The sequence below is a fragment of the Anomaloglossus baeobatrachus genome, chromosome 7, assembly GCF_048569485.1.
Source record: "Anomaloglossus baeobatrachus isolate aAnoBae1 chromosome 7, aAnoBae1.hap1, whole genome shotgun sequence".
Lineage (NCBI taxonomy): Eukaryota > Metazoa > Chordata > Amphibia > Anura > Aromobatidae > Anomaloglossus > Anomaloglossus baeobatrachus.
This window is the reverse complement of record NC_134359.1, coordinates 74,958,589-74,970,919: the sequence shown is the minus strand read 5'-3', so window position 1 is coordinate 74,970,919 and position 12,331 is coordinate 74,958,589. Positions and strand designations below refer to the sequence as shown.

General features: G+C 48.4%; 1 protein-coding gene across 4 annotated transcripts in view; it reads left to right on the top strand.

Moving 5' to 3' along the window:
• Window positions 1-10,410, top strand: part of NCKAP1 (NCK associated protein 1) — a 241,185-nt gene extending 230,775 nt beyond the window's left edge. For all 4 annotated transcript variants that reach the window (XM_075317420.1, XM_075317419.1, XM_075317418.1 and 1 more), the window contains one exon: window positions 9,392-10,410. In XM_075317420.1, the coding sequence (XP_075173535.1) occupies window positions 9,392-9,508 (117 nt within the window). In that variant the 3' untranslated portion in view covers window positions 9,509-10,410. The remainder of the gene's footprint in view (window positions 1-9,391) is intronic.
• Window positions 10,411-12,331: the final 1,921 nt, after the last annotated feature.

Here is a 12,331-nt window from a genome sequence, read left to right as displayed (position 1 = left end):
CCCACATGCTGATTCCTTCCCCATCCCTTTTTACAGGGCTCTGGGTGAAGTGGGATTTACTGGTCTCCAGGCACTGAGACCGTGCTCCATCTACAGCCCCTGGAGAAGATGCTGGATGGAGCGGAGTACATCAGGGACATGGCCCTGCGTCCTCAAGGTACTCTGTGTCCCCGTGCATTTGGCGCTCACACCGCAGCATGCTGGGTGTTGTGGTGCGCCGGGGACATCAGCGCTGCGGCGCTTGTGCCATGGCCTCATTCAGCTTCGCTGAAGCAGGCACACTTTTGGGAAAAGGTCGCGCCGGCCGCTGGGACTGCGGCGCGGCTGGCACTCGTGGTGCGCCGGGGACTTCAGCGCGGGCCGCGCTTTTACGGCGGCCGCGCTGATAACTCGAGTCCCCGGCTTTTGCGGCCTATTTCCGTTCGTTCCCGCCCCCGGACCTGCCAGTCAGGAGAGGGGCGGGACGCTGGTCAGTGCATCAGCGCTGAGGGCTGGAGTCGTTTTTACATACTCCAGCCCTCACAATAGGCACAGAGGGGACACTGTTTCCCGCACTTTTGTTTGGGAACTCCCACGGACCGCCCCTCTCCACAGACGCCGGCAGCCATTCCTGCTGACACGCTGAGCTGCAGAGGGGAGCCGGGGAGACCCAGACAAGGAATTCTGCGCCTCTTACCCGCTATTCAGCGGGCGGTAAGCAGCCCTCAGGGCTCACCCCCTCTTGTGCCAGTAGTAATCTTAGTATTTTGTTCCTGCAAATACTTTGTACTGCATAGCGCTGGTCGCCCTTTGGCTATAGACTCTCTCACATTGCAGAGAGCCAACAGCATGTCGTCCGCAAAACGCAAGGGTGCCAAGGCACAGACATTATATGCTTCCTGTACCGCATGTGGGACTTTTCTACCGGCAGGCTCCACTGACCCCCATTGTGTGCAGTGCTCGGCCCCTGCGGCGCTTGCACAGTCGGGACCTCTGCTGGACGTGACCCAGGGTGTACCACCTGTGAATGCTGTCCAGGTGACAGGAACTGAGTTTACAGCTTTTGCTGACAGAATGTCTCTCACTATGTCACAAATTCTTGACGCATTGCGAGCTAGGCCTGTACTTCAGGCCACGGACACTGTGCAATCATTGCCCCCTGGTCCCCCTCAGCTGAATTACCTCCAAGCTCCGGGACGGGCACATACACCTCAGGGTGAAGACTCTGACTCGGACGATGGCCCCAGTCAACCTAAGCGGGCTCGCTATGAGGGGCCTTCACATTCATCTCAATGGTCAGGATCCCAGCGAGATGAATCTATGGGTGATGAGGCGGACGTCACTGATCAGGATTCTGATCCTGGGACCGCTCTCAATCTAGATACACCAGATGGTGACGCCATAGTTAATGATCTTATAGCGTCCATCAATAAGATGTTAAATATTTCCCCACCAGCTCCTCCTGTAGAGGAGTCAGCTTCGCAGCACGAGAGAATCCATTTCAGATATCCTAAGCGTACATTAAGCACTTTTCTGGACCACGCTGACTTTAGAGACGCAATCCAGAAACCCCACGCTTATCCGGAAAGGCGTTTTTCTAAACGGCTTAAAGATACACGCTATCCTTTTCCCCCTGAGGTGGTCAAGGGTTGGACCCAGTGTCCAAAAGTGGATCCTCCAATTTCCAGGCTTGCAGCTAGATCCTTGGTTGCAGTTGAAGATGGAGCGGCACTTAAAGATGCCACTGACAGGCAGATGGAGCTCTGGCTGAAATCCATCTATGAAGCGATTGGAGCGTCGTTAGCGCCATCTTTTGCTGCCGTATGGGCACTCCAAGCTATCTCAGCCGGGCTTGTGCAAGTCGACTCAGTCACACGTGCATTCGCCCCGCAGGTAGCACCATTGACCTCGCAAATGTCGGCATTCGCGTCGTACGCGATTAATGCTGTTCTTGACGCTACAAGCCGCACGGCAGTGGCGTCAGCCAACTCCGTTGTTTTGCGTAGGGCCCTGTGGTTGAGACATTGGAAGGCAGATTCTCATTCCAAGAAGTGCTTAACCAATTTGCCTTTTTCTCGTGACCGATTGTTTGGAGAGCGTTTGGATGAAATCATCAAACACTCCAAGGGTAAGGACTCATCCTTACCACAACACAGACAAAACAAACCCCAACAGAGGAAGGGTCAGTCTGGTTATCGGTCCTTTCGAGGACCGGGCAGGTCCCAATTCGCCTCGTCAAAAAAGACTCAAAAAGACCAGAGACGCTCAGATTCTTGGAGGTCTCAGTCACGCCCAAAAAGGACAGCCGGAGGAACCGTTGCCAAAACGGCGTCCTCCTGACTTGCAGTCTCCGATTCCCACACCCTTGGTCGGTGGGAGGCTTTCCCACTTTGGCGACGTTTGGCTGTCACGCGTCAAAGACCGTTGGGTGAGGGATATTCTGTCTCACGGGTACAGGATAGAGTTCAGTTCTCGTCCGCCAACTCGTTTCTTCACAACTTCTCCACCACCAGACCGAGCCGATGCTCTGTTGCAGGCGGTGGCCGCTCTAAAGGCGGAAGGAGTGGTGACCTCCGTCCCTCTTCAGGAACAAGGTCACGGTTTTTACTCCAATCTGTTTGTAGTCCCAAAAAAGGACGGATCGTATCGACCCGTCCTGGATCTAAAGTTGCTCAACAGACACGTAAAAGTCAGGAGGTTCCGGATGGAATCCCTACGCTCCGTCATAGCCTCAATGTCTCAAGGAGATTTTCTAGCATCAATAGATATCAAAGATGCGTATCTCCACGTGCCGATTGCGCCAGAGCATCAGCGTTTCCTACGCTTCGTCATACACGACGAACACCTGCAGTTCGTAGCGTTACCTTTCGGTCTGGCAACAGCCCCCCGGGTCTTCACCAAGGTCATGGCAGCAGTAGTAGCTGTTCTGCACTCGCAGGGTCACTCGGTCATCCCGTATCTAGACGACCTGCTTATAAAGGCACCCTCTCAAGAGGCATGCCAACACAGTCTGAAGGTGGCACTAGACACTCTCCAGAGTTTCGGGTGGATTATCAACTTTCCAAAGTCGCATCTCATCCCGACCCAATCTCTGACTTATCTTGGCATGGAGTTTCATACTCTCTCAGCGATAGTGAAGCTTCCACTGGACAAGCAGTGTTCGCTACGGACAGGAGTGCAATCTCTCCTTCAGAGCCAGTCGCACTCACTGAGGCGCCTCATGCATTTCCTAGGAAAGATGGTGGCAGCAATGGAGGCGGTCCCGTTCGCGCAGTTTCATCTGCGCCCTCTACAATGGGACATTCTACGCCAATGGGATGGGAAATCGACGTCCCTCGACAGGACTGTCTCCCTCTCTCAGACTGCCAAGGACTCTCTGCGTTGGTGGCTTCTCCCCACCTCATTGTCACAGGGAAAGTCGTTCCTTCCCCCGTCCTGGGCAGTGGTCACGACGGATGCGAGCCTTTCAGGGTGGGGAGCGGTGTTTCTCCACCACAGGGCTCAGGGGACGTGGACTCAGGAAGAGTCCACCCTGCAGATCAATGTTCTGGAAATCAGAGCAATCTATCTTGCTCTGCGAGCCTTCCAACAATGGCTGGAAGGCAAGCAGATTCGGATTCAGTCGGACAATTCCACGGCGGTGGCGTACATCAACCACCAAGGGGGAACACGCAGTCGCCAAGCCTTTCAGGAAGTCCGGCGGATTTTGACGTGGGTGGAAAGCAAAGCGTCCACCATATCCGCAGTTCACATCCCAGGCGTGGAAAACTGGGAAGCAGACTTTCTCAGTCGCCAGGGCATGGACGCAGGAGAATGGTCCCTTCACCCGGACGTGTTTCAGCAGATCTGTTGCCGCTGGGGGACGCCGGACGTCGATCTGATGGCGTCACGGCACAACAACAAGGTCCCAGTTTTCATGGCACGGTCTCACGATCACCGAGCGCTGGCGGCAGACGCCTTGGTTCAGGATTGGTCGCAATTCCGACTCCCCTATGTGTTCCCACCTCTAGCATTGTTACCCAGAGTTCTCCGGAAAATCAGGTCCGACTGCCATCGAGCCATTCTCGTCGCTCCAGACTGGCCAAGAAGGTCGTGGTACCCGGATCTGTGGCATCTCACGGTAGGCCAACCGTGGGCACTACCAGACCGTCCAGATTTGCTGTCTCAAGGGCCGTTTTTCCATCTGAATTCTGCGGCCCTGAACCTGACTGTGTGGCCATTGAGTCCTGGATCCTAGCGGCCTCCGGTTTATCTCATGAAGTTGTTGCCACAATGAGACAGGCTAGAAAACCATCCTCAGCTAAGATCTATCACAGGACGTGGAAGATATTCTTAGCTTGGTGCTTGGCTCAAGGGTTTTCTCCCTGGCCATTTGCATTGCCAATTTTTCTTTCCTTCCTGCAGTCTGGGTTGGAAAAAGGTTTGTCGCTTAGCTCTCTTAAGGGTCAAGTCTCCGCGCTATCCGTATTCTTTCAGAAGCGCTTGGCACGGCTTTCTAAAGTACGCACGTTTCTCCAAGGAGTTTGTCATATCGTTCCTCCTTACAGACGGCCATTGGAACCCTGGGATCTGAACAAGGTTCTCATTGCTCTCCAGAAGCCGCCTTTCGAGCCTTTGAAAGAAGTTTCCCTTTCTCGGCTTTCACAAAAAGTAGTTTTTCTTGTGGCGGTCACGTCTCTTCGAAGAGTGTCCGAGCTAGCGGCGTTATCTTGCAAATCTCCCTTCCTGGTGTTTCACCAAGACAAGGTAGTACTGCGTCCAATTCCAGAGTTTTCTCCCAAGGTGGTTTCCTCCTTTCATCTCAATCAGGATATCACTTTGCCATCTTTGTGTCCGCATCCAGTTCACCAATTTGAAAAAGGTTTACATCTGTTGGACCTGGTGAGAGCACTCAGGATTTACATTTCTCGCACGGCGTCTCTACGCCGTTCTGATGCGCTCTTTGTCCTAGTCGCTGGTCAGCATAAGGGATCGCAAGCTTCCAAATCCACCCTGGCGCGGTGGATCAAGGAACCAATTCTTCACACATACCGTTCTGCTGGGCTTCCGATTCCATCTGGACTGAAGGCCCATTCTACCAGAGCCGTGGGTGCGTCCTGGGCATTGCGGCATCAGGCTACGGCTCAGCAGGTGTGCCAGGCGGCTACCTGGTCGAGTCTGCACACGTTTACCAAACACTATCAAGTGCATACCTACGCTTCGGCAGATGCCAGCCTAGGTAGACAGGTCCTCCAGGCGGCGGTGGCCCACCTGTAGGAAAGGGCTGTCTGACAGCCCGTTCATGTGGTATCTTTTTACCCACCCAGGGACTGCTTTTGGACGTCCCACTGTCTGGGTCTCCCAATTAGGAGCGAAAAAGAAGAAGGGAATTTTGTTTACTTACCGTAAATTCCTTTTCTTCTAGCTCCAATTGGGAGACCCAGCACCCGCCCTATTTGTTCTTAGGGTTTCGTTTTTTCGGGTGCACATGTTGTTCATGTTGTTTCTTAAGTTCTCCGATCTTGTTATCGGATTGAATTTGTTTTTGAAACTGTTATTGGCTTTCCTCCTTCTTGCTTTGGTACTAAAACTGAGGAATCCGTACTCCTACGGGAGGGTGTATAGCCAGAAGGGGAGGGGCCTTACACTTTTAAGTGTAGTTCTTTGTGCGACCTCCAGAGGCAGTAGCTATACACCCACTGTCTGGGTCTCCCAATTGGAGCTAGAAGAAAAGGAATTTACGGTAAGTAAACAAAATTCCCTTCTTTTGTTAAAGGGAGCTTATAAGCACAAAATGACTATTCAGACCAAGCACAACAGCCCAGTGCACCCTTTGCGTGGCCAAACAGGTCCTTCCCACCTATTGGCTTTGCATCCACCTCCACTTCCTTGATTGACAACTTTGGCTCTACAGAAGCGAGAGAAAGGCGGATGGGCGGCACATTGGCTCAGTGGTTAGCACTGCAGTCTTGCAGCGCTGAGGTCCTGGGTTCAAATCCCACCAAGGACAACATCTTCAAGGAGTTTGTATGTTCTCCCCGTGTTTGCGTGGGTTTCCTCCGTGTACTCCGGTTTCCTCCCACACTCCAAAGACATACAGATAGGGACTCTAGATTGTGAGGCCCAATGGGGACAGTGTTGCCAATGTATGTAAAGCGCTGTGGAATTAATAGCGCTATATAAATGAATAAAATTATTATTATAATTATATTAGAGTTGAGCGAGTACCTAACTATCCATATTCGTGCTATACTTATAGCGAGTACTGTCTAATACTCGCGTATGCATTCCGAATAGTGTGTGCAGAGCAAGTCAATGGGGAATACTCGCAATGTAACGAGTAACCTGAATTCCGCAGTATTGGCTACCCGCACAAATAGTACAGCATTTGTGTTACTCGTTACACTGCGAGTTTTTCCCCATTGACTTGCATTGCACGCGCTATTCGGAACGAATATGCGAGTATTATACAGTATTCGTTATGATTATAGTGAATATGAATAGTTAGGTACTTGCTTAACTCTAGCGGATATGTGTGGAACGGTGCTCATATGTACCATATTTTTTTAGATTTTAAGACTCTTTTCCTTCCAAAACTTTGGGGGAAAAATGAGGGGTGCATCTTAAAATCTGATTGTAGCTTACCAAGAGGTGGAAAATGGTCTCTATGCTGGCAGCGGAGGGCTCTGTGCGGGCTGCGGTGGTCGTGTGAAGCAGAGTGTCCCAGATGCACTGTCGGAGGTGCGGCTTCAAATAATTGCGCCTGGAGTCAGTGCGTGTGCAGATGGAGCGCTCTGCTCAAGATCTCATCTGCGCATGCACTGCCTCTAGCCCATTCATCTCGCAGAAATGGACATAAGAAAAATGGCTCCCGGAGGTGTCACGTGTGCAGATGAGATCTCGGCTTGTCATTGAACCAAGAGCTCAATCTGCTCACCCGCTGACTCCAGGCACCATGTCTTTGAAGCCCACACTGCCGACAGAGCATCTGGGACACACGCAGCACTGCCCCGCTCCACCGCCGCCAGCACAGCCCCCACTGTTGCCAGCATCACCCTACTCCTTTACCTCCCCTGCCTCCTGTGACCTTGCTCCACCACCGCTGTCGTTGACCCCCTCTGGTAAGACACCAACGGAGTATGAGACAGAACACCCCCCCCCCCAATACACACACACTTTTGTTTAATCCTCTAACTTTTGGGTGCATCTTTATAACCCAGTGTGTATTAAAAAAGAAAAAATACGGTATATGTGTACCAGAACAATATCCATGCATAAATTAAGAATGTGGTTTAGCTTTTTAGGCAGAAAACATTCTCCTGACAACTGAACTGTTCTGCTGTACTAAAGGGGCTTCAACACCTTGTGCTTGGTGTGAAAAGTCATTCTCTGCTGCCAGACTCCCTTTAAATGTTGCACCTGAAACTTCCACAATTCCCATCACATAAGACTTATTTTTGGACCTATTGTTCTTAGTAGCCCAATGCTAATTCATCTCAATAATAAAGACAACAGAAGCAACAACTAAAAAAAAAATCAATCCATATTGCAGGACAATGGCAGGTTATTAGTATGCAGTAGACAAAGGAAACTTGATGGTTGAACAACCGTTGAGCAAAAGATCATATGATGAGCGATTGTTAGATCTACACACCTAAACACATTGTAGTTCATGTTGGTCCTTACAGGCACTGCCGTAGATCTTCAATGACGTTGGACGAAGGATAAATAATCTTTCTGTGAATATTCTAGGATGTTATTTTAGGATCAACCCAAAGAAGAAAATATCAAATACAAGCAAATAAAAATACGTTTATTGATCAAATATTAAAATCGCAAGGTAGAATGTAAATGAATAGTTCACAGAGCAATTTGTGTCTTTTGGTGACACAAATTGGGTAATTATTTAGCTGTTATTTTAGGGAAGATTTTTCTCTGGCGGAGTGACAATTGGATAATATTGAGTTTTAAAAAAAAAAAAAACAAACAAAAAAAAAACCCTTTTTTTGTAGCCTGATAGTGTGCCATCGGTCAGCCAATCTGATGGTTTATTGTTAAATTTCAACCAATGAAAGACTGTTTTAGTTTAAATTAGTTCTTTGGGCAACTGGCACCATGAAGTATTACAATACATTTTTGAGAAGTGTTTGTTTGCTTTTTAACTTTTGTTCTTGATAATCAATAATTTCTCAAATTTTATCTGCTGGACCGATATCAATTAGCTGATTGCCAACGGGTCATGATTTGGATAAAGGGTTGTCCAAATAAGACTGGTTTTACATATGTGTCTCAGATGACAATGTTTGGACTGGACAAGGACTCATGACTAGAGATGAGCGGATTCGGGTTCTGTGGGTTCAGCTGGACTTTAGATAAAGTTCTGTTCTGGACCTGACCTGTTCTGTTCTGGACCTCCATTGCAGCTCACGGATTTGGTAGTTTTGGCTTTCCGCACACAAGCAGCCATAAACGGAGCAATTCCAGGGGAGCGAGGGCGGGTTTTTTTTTTTTTTTTGGGGTGCACACTACATCCAGTAACGCTGATTTTTACCCCAAGTGCGAAACGTTCAAACACTGCAAGCTCCTTGCACTGGGTCGAGCGTACCCAAGCACAGAGATGCTAGCTTGAGTGGTCCACATACGTAAAGCACTTAAACTCCAAACTCAAGCACCAATTTTATTTTTATTGTTGGTAAAGTCTGCGTTCGGTACAAGCACCGAACTTTACTGTTTGGGATATCTCATCTCTCCACATGAACATATATAAGGTTGACCAGTGCATGTCAGAAAACCCATAGCCGGTACTCACATAACAATGAAACCTGGATGGATGGCTCATTTCAGCATAACTCAGAAATTTCAGGCCACCATACACATTAGGCCAACATCGTCCAAACCCGCCGATATTGACTGGTGTGGCCAACAGTCTGTGTGTGGGGAAGCTCCGGACAGTAGATGTTGGGTGAAATATAAGGTTTCAAGATGTCTGATTTCAGACTGCTGATTCTTTTGTTCTATAAGAAATAAGCCACCACCATAGGAGCTTGACAGCGGCGCTCTCCTAGAGAATTCAGGAATGCTCATAAGGCTGGTGTCCCACGTGCGATTACCGCGCGTATATCTCGCGCGAGTTTCACTATGCATCACCCGTCACAGACTCACGCTGCATAGAGAGCCATGCAACCGACCCGCTCCTGTGAGTAGAGTGTGAGTTCGTGATGGGTGGTGCACCGTGAAACTCGCGTGACATACACGTGCGGTAATCGCTAGTGGGACACCGGCCTAAGAGCGACTGTTCCTGTGTAAGGGAGTGTCAAGTGACAATGTGACTTGTGTATTGGTGGGAGGGGTGCTTTAGTTTAATAATATTCAGTGATGTTTTTTGGAGTAATGTCTTTGCATTTCACATTGGCCTATTTGTATTCCCTACCAGATTGTGCAAGAGTCGCCATTCCTGACCATGGACTTGCTGGAGTCTTGTTTTCCATACGTCTTACTGAGAAATGCCTACCATGCAGTTTACAAACAAAGCGTCACGTCCTCCTCATAAATTTTTGCTCTATGAAAAACATGGCCCGAGTACACATCGGCTCGTCATCATCTTCTGAAAACTGTGGAGTACTTTTGCTTAATGGTTTGGAAAAGAAAATCCAAAAATTTAAAAAAAAAACAACGGTTTTATGACTTCAAACTCTTCCCCCCATTCCATTGTATTTTTGACCAGTGGTTTCTTTATGCAGTTGTACTACCAGATAAGCTTGGTTGGTTGCACTTCACTACAATATTAAAATCGACAAAAAAATATAAAATATATATATATATAATAAAAAATAAAAGTTTTTGTTTCTGGACAGTTACTTGCAAAGAATCAAAACTAGAGGGAAAAAAAGATAAACACTACTTTTTGGCTGTTTTGATATTTGATCATGCAAAATATTGCTTGTTTATTTCAAAAATGTATTTAGTGATTATTTTAGATGGTGGTATAGGTGACATACATCTGTGTGTAAATTATTTCATATAGGGAGAATTATAATCTGTACCTTTTATGTTCTTATCGATAATGGATTGGACAGGTGATTCTGTGATTTCTGTGAAGTAATTGCATCATTTGTTTTTTCCTCTTCCTTCCCCCCCCAAAACATCTCCCTTCATATCCGAACAAAGCTAAGGAACATTTCTCGATAAGACAAATCTCCTTCCTGGTATTTTAAGCAGCAGAAAATGTTGTTTGTAAAAAGCATAGTATAACTTTTTTTAGACTAATTTCCACAATGCTATCTTGGCATTAACATTACCATTGTACCCTGCTATACGGTATGAGAAGGCATTCTTATGCATTTATCAAATGTTGATACATTGTTTTTCCCTTAACCACTTTTATATGTTTTAACTTTTTGAAATTCAAGTGTACCTTCCATAACATACAATAAACACTAGACTGTATCGAAACACCATCTGCTCCATTTATGCACCCCACGTGATTTGCTTACTTTTTGGGAGAGGAGAGTGGTGGTGGCAGGGCAATGCGTGCAGAAGATGATGATCCTGACTCTTGTGAGGGGCTGCTTTTGAAGTTGGGCTAATAAATTGGGTCTAGACCAACATTCTTAGCTAAGATGTTAACATATAATTATATATATATATATATATATATATATATATATATATATATATATATATATATATATATATATATATATATATATAATATTACACCGTATTTTTCGCTTTATAAGACGTACCGGATTATAAGACACACCCCAAATTTAGACATAAAAAAAGGCAGTGGTGGTGAAGCGGGGTCACAGGAGGCACGGCGGGTCAGTGGCAGCGGGGTCCGTGGTTGCAGGTGCCGTGGCGTCCGTGGTTGCAGGCGCGGTGGCATTCGTGGTGGCAGGAGCCGTGGGGTCCGTGGTGGCAGCAGCAGCGGCGGCGAGTGAGCCGTGCAGCAGGCCGGTGCAGTGAGTGTCCGCGGTCCCGGTTCAGTGGTGGCAGCGACTGCTCAGTGGTGGCAGCGGCGGCGACTGCTCAGTGGTGGCAGCGGCGGTGACTGCTCAGTGGTGGAGCAGACGGATGCGGTGTTTTCCCAGTGTGTCCGCGGTCCCGTTTCAAGTAATGGCGCCCAGAGCGACGCATGCGCAGATGAAGCTCTCATCCAAGAGCTCCACCGGCGCCATCATTTGAAAGTGGGACCGCGGACAACTGGTAACTTGCTGCACAGCCGCCCGCCCCGCACGCACAGAGTGGCCCGCCCACCCTGCGTGCAAGCGGCCGGGTACCTGTGCTCGCGTGCGGTGGCAGCCGGGTACCCGTGGCTGTGTGCGAGTGGCAGCCGGGTGCTGTGTGCGGGCGGCACCTGGGTGCCTGTGTGAGGGCGGCAGCCGGCTGCCGCCTGCACGGGCACTCGACTGCCGCCCGCACATAGCACCCAGCTGCCGCCCACAAACAGCCATCGGTACCTGGCTGCCACCGCACGCAAGCACAGGTACCCGGCCGCTTGCATGCAGCCACAGGCACCCGGCCGCCCGATTGCCTCAGACAGGACCCCCCAGGTACCACTATATAAGACGTCCCCCCCGCATTTTCCTCCCAAATTTTTGGGAGGAAAAGTGTGTCTTATAAAGAGAAAAATACGGTGTGTGTGTGTGTGTGTAATAAATTATATATATATAATGTATGTATATGTGTGTGTGTGTACAGTCAGGGCCAGAAATATTTGGACAGTGACACAAGTTTTGTTATTTTAGCTGTTTATAAAAACATGTTCAGAAATACAATTATATATATAATATGGGCTGAAAGTGCACACTCCCAGCTGCAATTTGAGAGTTTTCACATCCAAATCGGAGAAAGGGTTTAGGAATCATAGCTCTGTAATGCATAGCCTCCTCTTTTTTTCAAGGGACCAAAAGTAATTGGACAAGGGACTCTAAGGGCTGCAATTAACTCTGAAGGCGTCTCCCTCGTTAACCTGTAATCAATGAAGTAGTTAAAAGGTCTGGGGTTGATTACAGGTGTATGGTTTTGCATTTGGAAGCTGTTGCTGTGACCAGACAACATGCGGTCTAAGGAACTCTCAATTGAGGTGAAGCAGAACATCCTGAGGCTGAAAAAAAAAAAGAAAAAATCCATCAGAGAGATAGCAGACATGCTTGGAGTAGCAAAATCAACAGTCGGGTACATTCTGAGAAAAAAGGAATTGACTGGTGAGCTTGGGAACTCAAAAAGGCCTGGGCGTCCACGGATGACAACAGTGGTGGATGATCGCCGCATACTTTCTTTGGTGAAGAAGAACCCGTTCACAACATCAACTGAAGTCCAGAACACTCTCAGTGAAGTAGGTGTATCTGTCTCTAAGTCAACAGTAAAG